This window comes from Cupressus sempervirens, chromosome 5, assembly GCF_028749045.1.
Source record: "Cupressus sempervirens isolate cs-2001-9-10 chromosome 5, ASM2874904v1, whole genome shotgun sequence".
Taxonomy (NCBI): domain Eukaryota; kingdom Viridiplantae; phylum Streptophyta; class Pinopsida; order Cupressales; family Cupressaceae; genus Cupressus; species Cupressus sempervirens.
Window position 1 is genome coordinate 305287982 of NC_143122.1, and position 20547 is coordinate 305308528.

General features: G+C 34.6%; 1 protein-coding gene across 6 annotated transcripts in view; it reads left to right on the top strand.

Moving 5' to 3' along the window:
* Nucleotides 1–20547, top strand: part of LOC149555792 (Molecular chaperone Hsp40/DnaJ family protein) — a 178152-nt gene that overhangs the window by 34346 nt on the left and 123259 nt on the right. For all 6 annotated transcript variants that reach the window (XR_016364562.1, XR_016364564.1, XR_016364561.1 and 3 more), the window contains exon 2: nt 3834–3902. Coding sequence is in view for 1 of the 6 variants with exons in the window: in XM_089829953.1 (XP_089686079.1) it covers nt 3834–3902 (69 nt within the window). In the remaining 5 variants the exon portion in view is untranslated. The remainder of the gene's footprint in view (nt 1–3833; nt 3903–20547) is intronic.

Sequence of the window (20547 nt, forward strand, 5' to 3'; positions counted from 1 at the left end):
GGTGGCCTAAAATGTAAAGTAACTTAGCATCTACCCATTGTCTTCTGCATTTAACATGAGTATTTTAACCATTACAAAACAAGATCCAAATGTTGAAGTTGATGAAAGCTCAACCCCACAACTCTCAAGAATCACCTGCATGCAAACAACTACCATAGAGAAAGACATAAGCAAAAAGCTATGGAGGCTGGAATTGCTAGATCCATAGATGAGATATTCTTGATGAGCAAAAAGAGAGATTGCTATTATCAAAAGTGAATTAATCTCAAGGAATGTTTACAATGAGATATCGTCTTTATAAAGGAGATCAAAACCCTAAAAAGGTCTAACTTAGGTTGCATCATAATAATTAATAAAAGAATTAATTATTAGATGCCTAAAGTTTAGCTTAAGCAAACTAGAGTTAATTAGAAAATATCTAATTACTCTAACACCCCCCTTAAGATGAACTTAGGGAGTAGCTAAAAATCTAGAAACTACTACTGAAAGTAGATTTGGGTCCTGACAACAAAGCCTGATGAGGTACCCAAGCACAACCAAATCTCTGAAAAGAGGAGGAATAGAGAAAAGCATATGGGAAAATCCCTACTCCAAAAAGAGATGGAAAACATGTTGAAAGAAAACTAGTGAAGGACTGAAGAAGCCTCCAAACTAGGGAATTTCCCAGAAGATAGAAACAAAAGATGATCATGAAGAACACCACTGAAGCATGTAGAAGTTGCAAAGCTCTGTCAAAAGTTACTGCTGATTTGAAGAACCTCCACTGAAATAGAACCTAACCAGGTAGAGAAGATTGTAATCTGCATCGAATCGGGAGGCACACAAAGGCAAATAGCTGAACTTGAAGATACAGATGGCATGAAACACCAAAGCTTGAAGAGTTGATCAATTGAACCAAGGAAGCATGAGAAACAATAGAACTCCCCCAGTAATGTAGACAAGGGTGAGGTGACATACAACTGGAAAAGTGGGCCAAAAGAACTCCATGTCAAGGAATCACGATCAAGATGCACAAAAGAGTACATATGTGCGTATTGACGTGATCAATCTCAGACACGTCATAAGGCTAATGTCACGGAAGGGACACTCACTGGACAAAGGAAGATGACAAACAAAGGGAAAACATCAAACCCCCATGGCACTTTAATCATGAGTAGTGTATGTACAATAAGGCACGAGACATAATGAATTCTAAGAATACAATAATGTGCATGAGTGTCCTTAGATGACACTGCTCGAATCAGAAGGCAAAACAATTGAAATGAAAATGCAGATGCAGTATGACACTTGATCTCAGTGCATTTGCAAGAATGCATACAAATGATGTCTAAATAGACCAGAAGAGACACAAGATTAATACAATAGATAGTACAAGTCATGATGAATCATCTGAAGCAACGAAATTGATCCTCAGACCTGAAACAACCAAGATATCTACCAGAATGCAAAAATGCAAAAGACTGAATAAAATGTGCATGGAGTTGAATTTGGAAAAACAATCAACATTACTGGAAAGAGCTCAGAAAGAGCTTTCCAACGATATAAAGAATTCCCAAATCGGAGATCGGATGCTCAAGATATGACCCCTAGAGTGCTCTGATACCATGTTGAAGTTGATGAAAGCTCAACCACATAGCTCCCAAGAATCACCTGCATGCAATACCCTATCACAGAGAAGGACAATAGCAAAAAGCTATGGAGGCTGGAATTGCTAGATCCATAGATGAGACATTCTTGATGAGCAAAAAGAGAAATTGCTATTTTTAAAAGTGAATTAATCTCAATGAATGTTTACAATGAGAGATCGTCCTTATAAAGTAGATCAAAACCCTAAAAAGGTCTAACCTAGGTTGCATCATAATAATTAATAAAAGAATTAATTATTAGATGCCTAAAGTTTAGTTTAAGCAAAGCTAGAGTTAATTAGAAAATATCTAATTACTCTTAACAATAAATAATCTTAATAATGATCTGAAAGTATTAAGGACTAAAAAACAAGAACCAGATTAACTGAAACTTTAAAACCGGAACTGATTGTATTAACAATACACACTCTTCAATAGAGTTTACAAATGCTATAAAAAGTGTTTACTAAAAAGCAAAGTTGTCTAAATAAAGACATCTAAAAATAGAACTGATTAAGAGAACTCAAGAAAAAGCCTAAATGGCCACTAACTAAGGTTCTAGAAGAATGGGCTAAATATAGAAAGAACTTAAGCTATGGAAAATATTCTAATACCCTCACTTAGTGGTCATTCTATCAAATACCTTGTAGAAAATAGTAAAAATGTCTTGTAGTTATAGTTACAAATCCTCCAAACATTCTGCTATTGCTGAGATCCTCCCTGTATCTGCAAAATTTCAATGAACAAGAGTAGACAAAAACATAGAGAAGTTTGTCCCCTTCTTCAAAATGGTATGCAACAAGAGTGTAGAGCCTACCATTGACTCTGCCACTAAGATGACTTTGCCACTAACCCTCTCAAAATCTGCAAAATTTCTGACCAGAAATCATCACAAATGACCAACTTGATTTGGATAACATAGCTGGTCTTCCCTGTAGATAGAGACACCCATTGAGTATTGTCACAATTTTGAGTAAACATTGACAAACTCTCCAAACTTTCGTAGATGAGAAGGATGCCCCAAAACGAATTGTAAGATACCATAATTTGAAGTTTAGAAAACATCATTTTTTTTGGGAGAAATGTTAATAAACCGAAAATAGGAATCCCTGACAGATAATCCCATGCAAACTTTACGAATTATAGAAGCTAGAAACAATTTTTGATAAGAAAGATCAACCAAAACCAAACACGATTTTTGAGTTGATAAATCAATCAAAACCACAAACACAATTTTAGAGGTGAAAAACTGATCAAAATCGGTAATAGAATTAGTGACACAAATAAGAGAATATGAAATGTGACTTTTGAGGAAAAATGATAAAACCCAACAATTTTTTTTTTGAAAGAAAAAATTATGAAAACGCACCGAATATATTTTGAGGAAAAACGATTGAAACCCATTAGATATTTTTTGAGGAAAATTTAATTAAAACCCTCCCATAAGGGAGTTATACCTAGAGCAACTCTTGCTTTGATACCTCGGAACTTTAAAACATGGAATTGATTGTATTTACAATACACACTCTTATATAGAGTTTATAGATGTCTAAAATTATAATTGATAAAGAACTAAAGAGAAAGCCTACATAACCATTAAGTAAGGTTCTAGAAGAATGAGCTAAATATAGAAAGAGCCTATAATACTAAAAATATAAAAATATTCTAATAGTACCTTGTCTTTAATCTGCTGGGAACCAAATTCCAAGAAGCTTACATGCAAATAAATTTGTTTGCACTGTGAAGCTCTGCATGCTACTTTTCATTAATTCATATGACATGTTCAAAACAGGAAACCATGCAGTTTCTTCGTAATTTTCCATTGAAGAAATTTTACATGCAAGGTTTGTTTTTTAAACTGCTCTGAAGCAAATTCTAAGAAGGTTACATGCACGCAAAGTTGTTTGCACTGTAAGGCCTGCATACCATTGCCCATCTGACATATCTTCAAATCAGGAAGTGATCTAGTTCCTTTGTTATTTTCAATAAATAGATTACATTTTCAAACCCTGTCTGAAATCTGCCAGGAGCCAAATTCAAAAAGCTGCAAATTATAACTCTGGGATCTTATTATGCTTGTCAAAATCCCTTTAATAGTTGTTCCCCGATTGAGTTAGCTTGTGCAAAATATTGAATCTTGTTTTATTGTGGTACAATAGGTATATGCAAAAAATTCTGTCTGACTTGTTCTATAATGTTTTGCCACAGTACCATCCAGACGTGAACAAAGAACCCGGAGCAGAAGAGAGATTTAAAGAGATAAGTGCAGCATATGAGGTATCTATGACCAGTAATAATATTTCTCATTTGTTTTATATGTATTTAAAAACTTCTTGTTCTTGAAAATGCAATTATATTCATTGATCATTGCCAGTTCTTGCATGATAATACAGCATTCTGTGTGATGTACTGCCCTTGCCAAAATATTTTTCAACTAACCTGCAAATTTATTGATTTTTCACTCAGACAATTCACCAAATAGTTGACATACATTAAACCATTCAATTTCTTGAGTTTTGTGCTTAGGAACAGCTGCAACTATCTTTTACAATCATAGCAAATTTACAATACATGGACATTTTTCTAAATTAGTGGTGAACATCCTCAATGAAAAAGTTAATTGCCCCTGGGAGATTTGGAGTCTGATGAATAATAGTAAGGAGATCCTTGCGAGTTTACGATAATCCAAAGGCTGTCATACTATCAGAGAAATCAACAACATAGCAGATGGAATGGCTAACTTGGGACTAAGAAATGCCGATTGGGTTGTTTTGAATTTCTCTCCATGCCGCTCTAAGTAAAAGAGATTTTATTTAATGAAAGGGTCCTGAAATGGTAATTATTAAATTAATTGATGCATTAACTATGGAGATGAGAGTTCCATTTAAGAAATTACAAAGACAATGTTTCTACATGTAATAATCGTGAATTGATACAGGGAATAGAAGCTTCCTAAAATGTACCTAAAGTACATTGAGTGACCACCAAATAGGAAATATTCTAATATTACTCTAATGCTCTCCCTTAATGGTCATTCTATTAACTACGCCAAGTTACCCCTTAAAGTATACAAACTTGTCTAGGCTCATAGTCTTGGTGAGGGTATTTGTAGTTTGGTCCTCACTTGGAACATATTGCAATTTCACACTTTAGCTTCGACAAGCTTTTTGATGAAATGACAATGAAGCTTTACATGTTTGGTTTGCTCATGGAAGACTGGATTCTTGGCCAGTTTTAGTGACCCTTGATGGTCACAAAAAAGGGTGAAGGCTTTCCTCAAGACATTTTCATGTGAGAAAGCATCCTCTATAGCCATATGACTTCACATGCTGTTTCAACAGTTCCTCGATATTCTGATTTTGTCAAGGAAACAATTACTACCAACTGCTGCTTGCTTGTCCATGTTAGTACATTTCTACCAAGATTGAAGACCTACCCTTCATGTGATCAACAAAACCAGCCCAATATGAGTGTAATGTCCCCGTTTTGGCTGACATTGTTTTGCGTGCTGGATCAGTCTATCACGGACTCTCGTAGACAGTGGTTGTGATGAGAGTCATTTTGGTGTTTATTTGGTGATTGGATGGCTCATTATGCTCTTGGAGATATTATTTTATTTATATTTTATCATCACTTCTTATACGGGGCCTACATGTTATAATTCTAAGTTGAGTTGCACTTTTTTATAAAGTTATTTATTATAAAAGTGCATTATAATGAGATTTTATAATGGATGTTTCTAGAAGTTCTTAGTAACTTCTTAGGAAAGTAGATAAATAGAGGGCTTGGGCTCCCATTTGGATAAACGGGATTTGGTAACTCAACTGCATCTTCTATGAGCATTTGTGGAGCTTGATAGTCTGCAAATATTCAACATAATCCTTGAGAATGATACCTCTCAAGAGATTGCATAATTGAGGAAGTGAAAGCCCTTCTGAAGGGTTGCACTTTGGAAGTGGTATTCAGCCATTTCAAGTTGAGCTTAATTTGTATATTCAGACTACCTGAGGGTTTGAGTTTTTGGAAGTAGTTTGAAAAAGCAGCTTCGGAAAAGCTGTCCGAAAAAGCAGAACCGAAAAAGCAGTCCGAAAAAGTAGATTCGAAAAAGCAGATCTGAAAAAGTAGTTCGAAAAAGCAGATCCGAAAAAAGCAAGTGAAACAAGTAGACAGAATGAAACAAGTAGACAGAAAGGGCAGTATTGGAGAAAATTATTACAGCCATCTACAACCAGGTTCCTTTGTTAGCATTGCTTTTAGGTGTTATAAGTTTCAACTGTAGGTGTACATTATACCAACATTATCATTTTTGTAATCCATGTAAATGCCAAAAGTCTTGGTCATATTTCATGAGCATTGTATTAGAAATTTCATTGCAATTAAGGCGAATAGTTGCTGGTGTCATTTGAGCAATTCAATATCATTATTTATCAGTTAGTTAGTTTGGATACCAACTGTTTGTAAAAATGCCAGTTGCCTGTAGGTGTTCATTTTTCATGTTTAGATCATATATATGCATTGTATATTGCCAAAATTAGTTGCACATTCATGTTAGGGCATTGTTTAGTTAATTCAGAGTCTTCTTGCAAGCATTCTTATTGATGCTAAGTGAAGGAAAGAGCCATAAAAACAAACTGAAATTTTATATCAGTCATATGACCTTTGTATGCAAAGTGTTTTCTTGAACTTTTATCAGCATTTTGGGATCAGATTTGAGTAGGGTCATTACAGTGGTATTAGAGCTATAAGTCCTGCCATCTTGTGGAGGTTTTATTGGGAATTTGGAATAGCTAGATAGAGATAAAAATGTTTGATAAAATGTATATCAGTCCAGACCAGGAAAATATAATGTTCAGGTTACTGGATACATTAGAGGAGCAAAATAGCCGAATGGATATGATGTTGCAGCTTATGGCTAGACAAATGGGCATCAATATTGATGATTTGTATGTTGCTCCAATGCAGGGGGTAGTTGATTCCTTAGGTTGGATCAAGACACTTATAGAGCCACCCAGCTATGATGTTGGTGTTTCAGCGGAGTTAGTTAATGTGGGTTTATGCTTTAGTATAATTGATTCACAATCTGGCATTGAGTCATATGTGTAGAGTCAGGAGTCCAGATATGAAGCTTTGTCAGCAAATGATGATGCAACAATAGTGGGATTAGGAGAATGCAAGGATACTATCATATTAGCAGCCACTTCTATGTTAGTTGAACCATCCAATGAGGAGTTTAGTTGTATGCATGTAGTGGTTGATGTTTGTTCTAATGATGTCACACATGTTGATTATGAGATTTCATCAACTCCAGATTCGGTTAAGTTTTCTATTGCAATTGTTAGTGTTGTTCCTATGTCCATATATTTTGATACGGCATCACCTATTGTTGATACAATTAACATGAGTGCATATGGTTCGCCTGTAGCTACATCTTTTTCAAGGCATGTTGGTGATGACCAGGATTCTAGTACAATATATATTATGTGGGTGGATACAGGGAAGAAGAGATTTCATAGATCTTCTACGGAGTTGCCTTTTGGTGTCATTCTGACTTCTACATCACCCACACAAGTTTTGGGTGCTATGTTACAAGACGTGGTTGGTCTTGATGATGTTGATTTGCAGTTGGTTTAATGTCCACAAGAATGTCACATACTACTTCATTTGGGATCCAGGTGGAGGTTGGAGTTCATTGTGTTGTTGGATTGCTTGAGGACAAGCAATTTCAAGAAGGGCGGACTGTGGTGTCCGTGTTTTGGCTGACATCATTTTGCGTGCTAGATCAGTCTATCATGAACTCTCGTAGACGGTGGTTGTGATGAGAGTCATTTTGGCGTTTATTTGGTGATTGGATGGCTCATTATGCTCTTGGAGATATTATTTTATTTATATTTTATCATCACTTCTTATATGGGGCCTACATGTTATAATTCTAAGTTGAGTTGCACTTTTTTATAAAGTTATTTATTATAAAATTGCATTATAATGAGATTTTATAATGGATGTTTCTAGAAGTTCTTAGTAACTTTTTAGAAAAGGATGTTTCTAGAAGTTCTTAGTAACTTTGTAGGAAAGTAGATAAATAGAGGGCTTGGGCTCCCATTTGGATACACGAGATTTGGTAACTCAACTACATCTTCTATGAGCATTTGTGGAGCTTGATAGTCTGCAAATATTCAGCATAATCCTTGAGAACGATATCTCTCAAGAGATTGCATAATTGAGGAAGTGAAAGACCTTTTGAAGGGTTGCACGTTGGAAGTGGTATTTAGCCATTTCAAGTTGCGCTTAATTTGTATACTTAGACTACCTGAGGGTTTGAGTTTTTGGAAGCAGTCCAAAAAAAGCAGTCCGAAAAAGCAGATCTGAAAAAATAGTCCGAAAAAGCAGATCTGAAAAAAAAATTCCGAAAAATAGATCCGAAAAAGCAGTTCGAAAAAGCAAAGCGAAAATGCATATCCGAAAAAAGAAAATCGGAAAAAGCAAAGTAGAAAGGGCAACATTGGAGAAAATTATTACAGCCATCTACAACCAGGTTCCTTTGTTAGCATTGCTTTTAGGTGTTATAAGTTTAAGCTGTAGGTGTGCATTATACCAACATTATCATTGTTGTAATCCATGTAAATGCCAAAAGTCTTGGCCATATTTCATGAGCATTGTATTCGAAATTTTATTGCAATTAAAGAGATAATAGTTGTTGGTGTCATTTGAGCAATTCAATATCATTATTTATCAATGAGTTAGTTTGCATACCAACAGTTTGTAAAAATGCTAGTTGGCTGTAGGTGTTCATTTCTCATGTTTAGATCATATATATGCATTGTATATTGCCAAAATTAGTTGCACATTCATGATAGGTCATTGTTTAGTCAATTTAGAGTCTGCTTGGAAGCATTTTTATTGATGCTAAGTGAAGGAAAGAGCCATAAAAGGAAACTGAAATTTTATATCAGTCTTATGACCCTTGTATGCAAAGTGTTTTCTTGAACCTTTATTAGCATTTTGGGATCAGATTTGAGCATGGTCATTACAGCTGTAATGTCCCCGTTTTGGCTGACATCGTTTTGCATGCCGGATCAGTCTATCATGGACTCTCGTAGACGGTGGTTGTGATGAGAGTCATTTTGGCGTTTATTTGGTGATTGGATGACTCATTATGCTCTTGGAGATATTATTTTATTTATATTTTATCATCACTTCTTCTACAGGGCCTACATGTTATAATTCTAAGTTGAGTTGCACTTTTTTATAAAGTTATTTATTATAAAAGTGCATTATAATGAGATTTTATAATGGATGTTTCTAGAAGTTCTTAGTAACTTCTTAGAAAAGGATGTTTCTAGAAGTTCTTAGTAACTTCTTAGGAAAGTAGATAAATAGAGGGCTTGGCTCCCATTTGGATAAACGGGATTTGGTAACTCAACTACATCTTTTATGAGCATTTGTGGAGCTTGATAGTCTGCAAATATTCAGCATAATCTTTGAGAACGATACCTCTCAAGAGATTGCACAACTGAGGAAGTGAAAGACTTTCTGAAGGGTTGCACTTTGGAAGTGGTATTCAGCCATTTCAAGTTGAGCTTAATTTGTATGTTCAGACTACTTGAGGGTTTAAGTTTTTGGAAGCAGTCCGAAAAAGCAGCTCCGGAAAAGCAGTCCGAAAAAGCAGAACCGAAAAAGCAGTCCGAAAAAGCAGATCCGAAAAAGCAAAGCGAAAAAATAGATCTGAAAAAAAAAGTGAAAAAGGCAGATCGTAAAAAGCAAAGCAGAAAGGGCAGCATTGGAGAAAATTATTACAGTCATTTACAACCAAGTTCCTTTGTTAGCATTGCTTTTAGGTGTTATAAATTTCAGCTGTAGGTGTGCATTATACCAACATTATCATTTTTGTAATCTATATAAATGCCAAAAGTCTTGGCCATATTTCATGAGCATTGTATTAGAAATTTCATTGCAATTAAAGAGACAATAGTTGCTGGTGTCATTTGAGCAATTCAATATCATATTTATTAGCTAGTTAGTTTGCATACCAACTGTTTGTAAAAATACCAGTTGGCTGTAGGTGTTCATTTCTCATGCTTAGATCATATATAAGCATTGTATATTGCCAAAATTAGTTGCACATTCATGATAGGTCATTGTTTAGTCAATTTAGAGTCTGCTTGGAAGCATTTTTATTGATGCTAAGTGAAAGAAAGAGCCATAAAAACAAACTGAAATTTTATATCAGTCATATGACCCTTGTATGCAAAGTGTTTTCTTGAACCTTTATCAGCATTTTGGGATTAGATTTGAGTAGGGTCAGTACAGTGGTATCAGAGCTTGCTTGCAAGCAGACTCTGAATTGACTAAACAATGACCTATCATGAATGTGCAACTAATTTTGGCAATATACAATGCATATATATGATCTAAGCATGAGAAATGAACACCTACAGTGCACTAGCATTTTTACAAATAGTTGGTATGCAAACTAACTAGCGAATAAATAATGATATTGAATTGTTCAAATGACACCAGCAACTATTATCTCTTTAATTGCAATGAAATTTTTAATACAATGCTCATGAAATATGCCCAAGACTTTTGGCATTTACATGGATTACAAAAATGATAATGTAGGTATAATGCACACCTACAGTTGAAACTTATAACACCTAAAATGCAATGCTAACAAAGGAACTTGGTTATAGATGGCTGTAATAATTTTCTCCAATGCTGCCTTTTCTACTTTGCTTTTTTCGATCTGCTTTTTTTTTCACTTGCCTTTTCGGATCTTCTTTTTCGCTTTGCTTTTTCGAACTGCTTTTTTGGATTTGCTTTTTCAGATTGCTTTTTCGGATCTGCTTTTTCGGAGTTGCTTTTTCAGACTGCTTCCAAAAACTCAAACCCTCAGGTAGTCTGAATATACAAATTAAGCTCAACTTGAAATGGCTGAATACCACTTCCAAAGTGCAACCCTTCAGAAGGTCTTTCACTTCCTCAGTTATGCAATCTCTTGAGAGGTATTGTTCTCAAGGATTATGTTGAATATTTGCAGACTATCAAGCTCCACAAATGCTCATAGGAGATGTAGTTGAGTTACCAAATCCCGTCTCTCCAAATGGGAGCCCAAGCCCTCTATTTATCTACTTTTCTAAGAAGGTACTAAGAACTTCTAGAAACATCCATTATAAAATTCCATTATAATGCACTTTTATAATAAATAAGTTTATAAAAAAGTGCAACTCAACTTAGAATTATAACATGTAGGCCCTGTATAAGAAGTGATGATAAAATATAAATAAAATAATATCTCCAAGAGCATAATGAGACATCCAATCACCAAATAAACGCCAAAATGACACTCTCATCACAACCACCATCTACGAGAGTCCGTGATAGACTGATCCGGTATGCAAAACGATGTCAGCCAATATGGGGACATTACAATGAGTCTGTTAAAGCAATGAGTAGAGTATTTTTTATTCTACCTTACAAAATGCCAAAGTTTGGTATCCCTTTCATATATCACAGCAAGCACTTCGTTGCAACCTAATGATCTGCTTTAGGGGCTGTCATGATCTGAGATATGTAGATTACGTTGTAAAATAGTTAAGGTAGTCCACTAGTTGCCTAAAAGTAGACTCACGGCATGGGAATTTGATTTGGCTAACAGTATCAACCCTTTTTTTCCATAGGCGGCATGAAGGCTTGCACACAACCATCTTGAATTTATCTAGCAAACTCCTGGCTTAATTTGACTAAGAAATGAAAATGCTGCTCCCTGTTTGCCAAAGCTCTACATAGACAATAATGTAGGAGTTCCAAATTAGTCATATCAAACGCTTGACACAAATTCAATTTTATCTCGCAAGCAATCGTGCCCCATATTTGTAATGATAATACATACACAAATGACAAGAAAAATGATGTTGTCAATGTTTTTGACATACAAGTTTGGATCTGATTGACTTCTATGAAAACCCTATGCAACCAAATAAGCTTCAATTTTGATGTACCAGGCCCTGAGAGCTTGCTTGATGCCATCAAGAGCCTCGACTAGTTTGCATGTTTGGTGCTCTTCGCCTTCAACTTTGAAACTAGGTGGTTGCAACTTATAGACTTATTCCTCCAAATCACCATTGAGGAAGACGCTCTTGATGTCCGTTTGATGGATATTCCAACCACATTGTGCTGCAATAACTAGAATCAATCAAATGTTGCTCATCTTCATTGTAGGAGCAAAGGTTTCATCATAGTCAACACCTTTTTTTTGCAAGAAGCCCTTAGCCACCATCCAAGCTTTTGTATTTGTCATAAGTTCCATTAGCTTTTGGACTCCACTTTATAGACCTATTTGCAGCCAATGAGTTCCTTCCTTGGTGGAATATTCGATAGTTCCCATATGTTCTTTAGAAGTCTAAGATACTCAACTCTCATACCCTTTTCCCATTTAGATACCATTTGCCTTTGAGTAAGTATGGGGGTTATAGACACACTAAATATTGGCCATAAGAGCAAAGTTGACAGTTTTCTTCTTGGTCTTGCCTTTGTATGATCTACCCTCAACAAGCTCATCATTTTGAACATCACCAATAAGATTTTCCCACCCCTTAAGGTAGAGAGTGGAATCATCTTCTTTCAACTGAAGATAACCATGAATTGGTTTGTCTAGAACGAAATCATTTGGATGCTGATCTAGGTTATCTCGAGGGAAATGTGGTGGTACAATGGGCAATGCTCCCTTTCTAAATTGGATTTAATAATAAATAATAAAAATAAGAGGATGAGTGAATAAATGATAATAAACCATAATATAATTATTATTCAAATAACTATATTAATATAACAATGAACAAAAAATTAATAAATAGATAATAATATTTTAATATATATAATTTTAATATATCTTGTTTCTTAGTGATATTTTAATATTTAATCAATAGCAAGGTTGCATGGGTACGTGGGTACGGGAACGGGAACGAGTAAGGGTACGGGTATTTTTCAAAACAGGGGACGGGGGTATGTATGTATGTCTAATTTTAATATTTTATATATATATATATAATTATCTTATAGAAAACTTGAAAATCAAAATATCAGTCATGAGTCATGACATTGAGCATCCAAAACAAGAAATCCAAAAATGTTTAAACTTATAAATTTATAATATATACTATTGCTGAATGTTTAAAAGTTTAAAGTTTTAAACTTTAGAGTCTAGATACTTAACAGAGAAGACAAACTTTAAATACGAACAATAACTTCATAATGATAAATCATATAGATAGGACATATTGATATTAGAAATGATAAACTTCTAGTTTAAAGTTAAAAGTTTAAACCATGGTTATCGGGAGACCCGTCTCCCCCCCTAAAAGTTGCGTCTCGGAGATCGAGACACGTCTCAGAGACTTTTCGCGTCTCCGGAGACCTCAAAAAAGGTCGGAGACTTCATGACGAAGTCTCTTGAAGTCTCCTTGTCTCTTAATCCAAAAAGTGAAGTCTCCCCGAAGTCTCCTGATAAAATATAAATGTAAAATATAATATAAAATAATTTTATATATTTTAACCCTCATTTAAATGTTTTTAATGCAAAAATTAAAACCACTGATAATTTAAATGATTAAATCATTTAAAATATTTTATTTAATAAATTAATTACTTTAAAAACATTAGAAACACTTTTAAAAAATTAGTTTTATTCTAAGTTCCAAGTGAACCAACAATAATTAGAAATATTTGAGAAATAATTAAAACCACTAAGAACAACCAAAAATATTAAAATTTTTAAATTAAAAATGTAGATATTTATGTTGTGATATTTCTATAGATATTTATATTTACAAATATCCGATTGAACTTCCAAGATATTTATATTATAATTTATTATATCTCCTACTATTTTGGATTCTATCACGAGGTGATACTCCTGAGTTGCAATCATTTGCAGTAAGATTGTTGTCACAAGTGGCTAGTTCATCAGCTTCTGAGAGGAATTGGAACACTTATGGTTTTATTCATTCATTGAAGAGGAACTGATTGGGATCAAATAAAGCAGAGAACTTGGTGTACATTCATAGCACACTCCGCCTTCTCTCTCGTGTGATCCTACATATATGGAAGGTCCCTCAGCAAAATGGGATCAAATTGCACATGATGGAGATGTTGCAGCCATGGTGGAAGAAGCGGTTGACCCAAATGGCCTTAATGATTTGCCCTCAGTTGTACTACCATTAGAGGAACCTGAGTTGGAGAGTGATGATTTTTTGGAGAGCATGATAGCTGAAGACCTTGAGATGGATGATCACAACCTTGTGGAGTAGATGATAGTACCATTGACATACTAATACTAGATATATTTCTGTTTTTTGTTTATTGTATAAAGTGTTCATTTTTGTTTGCATATCGGCAATTCAGCATCAAACTCTTTTTTGAATTTAAAATTTGAATATATAATGATAATCTCAGCGATTATCAATCTGATATTATGGTGATCATATGCAATATTCGAAAAACAAATGTCTATGAGATACAATATTGTGATCATGTGAGCTTTGAATTCTTTGACTTTTTTTAATTTTTAATGTGACAACGCTATTATTATTTACTTTAGTTTTTTAGTCTTATAGTACTACTATTTTCAAGTTTTGTATTTACTTTTAGTATTAGACTCTTTAAGTTTAAACTATTAAAAATTTAATTTAAAACTAAAATAAAATTTGCCGTCTCCAAGTACCCTTGTCTCCTATTTGAAAAATTGCCGTACCAGTACCAGTACTCGTACCAGTACCAGTACCAGAGACCTCGAAGTCTCCCCGTCTCCTGGTGACCTTGGTTTAAACAGTGAAAATTAGAAAAAGTTTATAGATTATAATCTATTGTTAATCAACATTGTACCAAAGTCTCAAACTGATTACATATCGAAATAAGCTTGATAAACAGCAAGCTGATATGCAAACAAAAAACTAAAACAGAAATCAGACATCTTAATCTATTTTCTAGTCTTCTATGTCTTCATCATCCATATCAAGGTCCTCAATAATGATGCTGTCCAAATAGTCATCACTCTCGAACTCAGGTTCCTCTGTTGGTAGAGTAATAATAGGCAAGTCAATAAGGCCATCTACTTCAACCTCTCCACCCACAAGGGCAGCAATTTCTCCATCAGGTGAGATTTGATCCCATTTTGATGAAAGACCATCATTGTATCCAGGATCTAGACGAGAGAGAAGACAAAGTGAGCTGTGAATGTACACCAATTTCTCTGCTTTCTTTGACCCCAAACAGTTTCTCAATAGTGAATGGATGAACCCATAAGTACTCCAATTTCTCTCACAAGATGAAGAGCTAGTTACTTGTGAGAGCAATCTTATTGCAAATGATTGCAATTCAGGAGCTTCACCTCCATGGTTCCACCACCACTCTATAGGGTCTATCTTTAATTTCATATCATATAAAGCTTCCATAGAACCAAACTTACCTTTCCCATGTGAAAACTTATTCCATTGACTCCTTACAACTGCAACATCCTCACCTAGGCCATAGATCTTTTTTATTGCAGCCCAAAATCCTTTCATTACTTCTCTATCCTGATGTGGAGCCCTCTTCCCAGTCACTTGTATATCATGCCATTTAGGATTAAGAGCATATGCAGCACAATGAAGAGGTGTGTTAGCTTATTCCATCTTCCACGTAACTTCTCCTCTATCAAAGGATATAGAGAAGGGTCTTTTATATCAGTTATTGTCTTCACTTTTTCACACATGGAATCTATTGCTTCATAAATTTCTCCCAAACATGCCTTATCTGAATCTACATATCTGATCAGCTCACATATGGGCTTAATAAACTCCACAACAAATTTCACATCAGCCCAAAAATGCTCATCAAGAATCATACCTTGCACCGCAACAGCAGTATCTGAAGTAGATTGTCTCCAAGTTGTCCATGCTTCACTAACAACTGTGGAACACAAAGCTCCCTTGACTTCACAAAGGCGGTCAAGAAGAATGAAGTAAGAAGGAAAACGTGTATTAGCAGGTTTGAGTAGCTCCACCTTGGCAAATTTACGATAGATGGCTTGTGTGTGGTGTTGATTGCATATAAGCATTTGTATTTTTCTCCCCTTCTCTATGAGATTTGTAATCCATTGAAACTTGCCAATGTCTTTGAGTGCATTATTCAACGAATGCACACAACAGGTTGTCCAAAATATATGCTTGTACTTTTTTTTGCCCCAACATACCTGCTGCTTTACAAATAGGGGCAACATCAGTAACAATTTGGACCACATGTGTAGCCCCCACCTCCTCAATGCCCTCACATAGTTGGGTGTGTAGAAGTTCTGCATTTTTTTCTTGCCTTGAACAATCTATTGCCTTCAAAAAATAAGGCCCTTTGCTGCATGTTACCATGATATTAAGTAATGGACGATTTCTAGCATCTGTCCACCCATCCATCACAATACTGCATCCCTCTGTTACCCACACTCTTTTCAGTGGTGTAGTTTGTTCATCTAATCGACTTTTCTCTTTATCAAGTAGAGTAGTGCGAAGCTTTTCATATCCAGGTGGTTTATACCCTGTTGGTGCACGAAGGATAGCTTGGACCATCTCAGTGTAGAAAGGGGAGCGAGAAACATTAAATGCAATTCCATTTGCATAAAAGAATTGTGCAATTGCTGCATCAACAACATCTTGATTGCGCACATCAAACAATTCTTCAATGGGATTTGAGCTGCCAATGTGTTGTCTCTTGCGGGCATGTTCTGCTGCTACATCTGTAGTTGAGACATCTACTTCTGAATCTCCATGTTGACTCTGTATAGGCCTTGTTGTTGAAGCACGAGAGCTCTTCTTAGCAACTTTCCCTTCAGCCCTTTCTTGCTCCCTTATAAGATCATATCGTTCCACCTCATTTGTACAAGGATCAACACCTACCCCAGATATGTGAAGGAAGTGAGCCTTCACTCTCGTGTAAGAACCTTTCCATTTCAAAGGGCAAAGCTTGCATGTGACCTCGGCTGATCCACCTGAACCCTTCGGCCCTCGAACACGATCAACATACTTCCACAAAGGATACAACCCTTGCTTTCCTCCGCCTGACATTCTACCTGGAAAAATAAAAAAAAAATTCAATAATTAGTGTCGAACTATCGAGAAGATATTGTATAGCAAATAAAAAAGAATTAAAGACTTAAAGTTGCTTTATATTGCTTTATATTTTAAATTTAATATCTAAAATAAATTTCACTTTAAAATTTAAATGATTATTTAAATTGTAAACATCTATTTAAAATTTTAAAAATTTATATTGATATTATAATTTAAATTTTTTAAAATTAAATATGATTGTGTATTGTTACAAGTCAAAATAGTAAACTACTAAACTATAAATTAATTTAATTAAATCAATAAAATAATATTTTAAGTAAATTTTATCAATTTTAAATTATATAAAAAATTAAAAATTAAATAAAGACTAAAGTTAAGCAATAACATTTAATTTCAATAAAGTTATAAAGTGCATAAATATTGAAATTTAAAAATATTTATTAATTTAATAATTTATTTGGTTTAAGACTTTAAGTTTACTGTAGTTACGTAGTGTTTAAACTTTAACCTTAAAGTTTAAACTTATTATTTTAAATTTATAATATATCCTAAATAATAAAATATAATATGTTCGATCATAAATAAAATTATTAAAATATTAAACTTTGTTAAAAGTTAAAACTTTAAAACTCAAAATTTAAAAAAGTTGAAAAATAAATGTGAGCAGCAGAGAAGTCGTAACAGACTTCAACAGTAAAATAATAAATTAAAATAACTTGCCGGATTTCCCTGTGCGAGCGCTGAGTCTGTGGACGGAGAAAAATGGGTGAAGCTCCTGAATTTTCTCGTGCGAGCGCCGAGTCTATTGCAAGTCTGAGAAAAATCGATGAAACCGTCTCTACATGGCATCTGAACTTGCCCTTTTGTTTTCCGACTGTCTTCGACCTGCGTTTAACCTCGTCTTCGACTTGCGTTTAACCGTTTAACCTCGTCTTTGACCTGCTTGCAGATGGGGAGTGTTTAATGCCGTGTTTTGGTCAATATAACATTGCGTTTTAGGTTAGATTTTAATTAAATTTTCTAGCATGACAAATTGTGCCACCTCTACTTTTTCAAAAGCTGACGTGGCGTTCTAAAATTTAAGAAACGTGCCCTAGTCTGTACCCGGTATGGGATACGCGTCCTAGTACTTGGTATGTGTACCACGGGTCTAGGTACGCGTACCCGGGCAACCTTGATCAATAGAATTAAATATATGATATTAATAATAAAATGAAAATATAGAAATAAAAATAAAAAGATAAAAAATATAATATAATCTACTATTACTAATAATGATTTATTATTAATATAATAATATGATGTATGATATGTTGTCTTGCATTTTGTCACCACAAAATAGAGGTGATAGTACAAAACTTTTCCAATTAAGTTTCTCATTTCTCTGAGAAAATTCATTATTTTATTGGTAAGATTTGATCAAACAATTACTATCAATTCATTTACTGAAGTGTTTTAGTGAAGACTTTTGTCAAGTCTTTTTCATTTTTTCATGTTTGTCAACTTATACTTGATTTCTGAAGCCTTCAAAGTCCCTTTTCACGTTTTCGAGCATTTAGATCGTTTTAATCTTTTAGTTTCCTTCTATCTCTTGCTTTCAGCTTTCCCTTCGATTTGATATCTCTTGGGGCTTAATCAAAGTTATCAGTCAAATGATATCAAGGTTTTAGTGTAAAAAAAGTGGTTCTCCATGTCTAACAACATATTTAAAATATTGATGCAAGTCCCGGGAAGTCTCGGTGCTTCACCCCTGTGAGCATCACCTAGATCCAATGAGTGCTAAGTGTTCCATTTATTCTCATGAGAGATGGATTCATGTTGAATCACTAATCATGAAATATGGGTCAATGAGTTTGACTCAAAAATCACACAGTTAAATCCTGATAGCAATATCATAATTTGACTTGTTGTGGAAATCATCTCCTACATATCAATTGATGAGCTTAAGGGGCTTTCTAATGAATGGTTCATAAGTCACAACACTTGGTGAAGGTTTTGCAAGTGGGGTTGCAAGCTTTGAGTTTAACCATGGAGGAAACTCCGTAGTTAAGCGAGCTCAGGCTGGAGTAGTACTGGGATGGGTGACCTCCTGGGAAGTCCCGATGCTTCACCCCTGTGAGCATCACCTAGATCCAATGAGTGCTAAGTGTTCCATTTATTCTCATGAGAGATGGATTCATGTTGAATCACTACTCATGAAATATGGGTCAATGAGTTTGACTCAAAAATCACATAGTTAAATCCTGATAGCAATATCACAATTTGACTTGTTGTGGAAATCATCTCCTACTTATCAATTGATGAGCTTAAGGGGCTTTCTAATGAATGGTTCATATGGCACAACACTTGGTGAAGGTTTTGCAAATGGGGTTGCAAGCTTTGAGTTTAACCATGGAGGAAACTCCGTAGTTAAGCGCGCTCAGGCTGGAGTAGTATTGGGATGGGTGACCTCCCGGGAAGTCTCGGTGTTTCACCCCTGTGAGCATCACCTAGATCCAAATAGTGCTAAGTGTTCCATTTATTCCCATGAGAGATGGATTCATGTTGAATCACTACTCATGAAATATGGGTCAATGAGTTTGACTCAAAAATCACACAGTTAAATCCTGATAGCAATATCGCAGTAATATTCTAATGTTAAGTTGCACTTTTTGAAAAATATAACTTAAAATGACTATGTTATATTTTAAAGTTACTTTATCACTAAGTGGTTTAAGTGACTATAGTGCACTTTATGTTATAACTTGATGTTGAGTGCTTTTTGATTTTTCATTTAACTAACTTTATGTATTACATTCTAATTTAATGTTGGGATTTACTTTAATGTTTTATTTTAAAACATAAGTGAAACATTACATTTTGAATATATTTACACATAATATGTAAACTATATAGTGTAAATATTGTATTTAACCCCTATAAGTAATATTTGCTCACTAATCAATTAGACATGTGCTAAATAGTAAACTTAAGTGATGCAACTCCATTACAAGTTATTTTTGAAAATAGAATACATGTAAATGCATCTAGAGAACCCAATTTTGGCTTAGATATGTAAATGCATTGCATATTTAAAACATGCAATGACATTTAGAGAGTGTGATTTGCCTCTAAGAGCAAATACATGACATGTAATCACCTCTCAAGACCCTGATATTGCACGACAAGCATGTTTGTTGACTTTTAAAAACTTGCATATGCATCTTGACTGTGCAATTTTGGCTTTGTGCACATGCAAATTTCCAAGATCACATTTTTCCCCTTGGAGTCCAAACATGCCTAAACACGTGTTTTCCTTGCATATTTAAAACATGCAATCACCTCTCAAGACCCTGATTTTGGCTTGGAGTTGGATGTTTGAGTCGAAACACATGCAAATGCAAGGCATAAAAATGTGACATGTAATGGGCCCTCATAAACCTGATTTTGGTCTATTTGATAAGTTTCATGTCTTTACCTTGCATATTTATAACATGCAGTGGGTTCTTCTAACCCCGATTTTGGTCTATATATGAGTTATATGCATTTGCTTTGTACATTTTAAACTTGCATTTGAAGTTTATAAACCTGTTTTTGTTTGTGCATATAAAAATATCACATGCAATGACATGTAGAGACCCCGATTTTGGCTTCCAAGTCAAATACTTGCATTTGCATTGACCTTTTTACACATGCATTTGGGCTGGGAGAACCTGTTTTCCTCTGCATGCAAACACATGACATGTAAAAGGTCTTGGAGAACCCGATTTTGCTCCTTGAAGAAAAACGTTTGGGTTTTGTGCATTGCCAATACACATTTAAAACATGCAAAAGCCTCTCATTGTAAT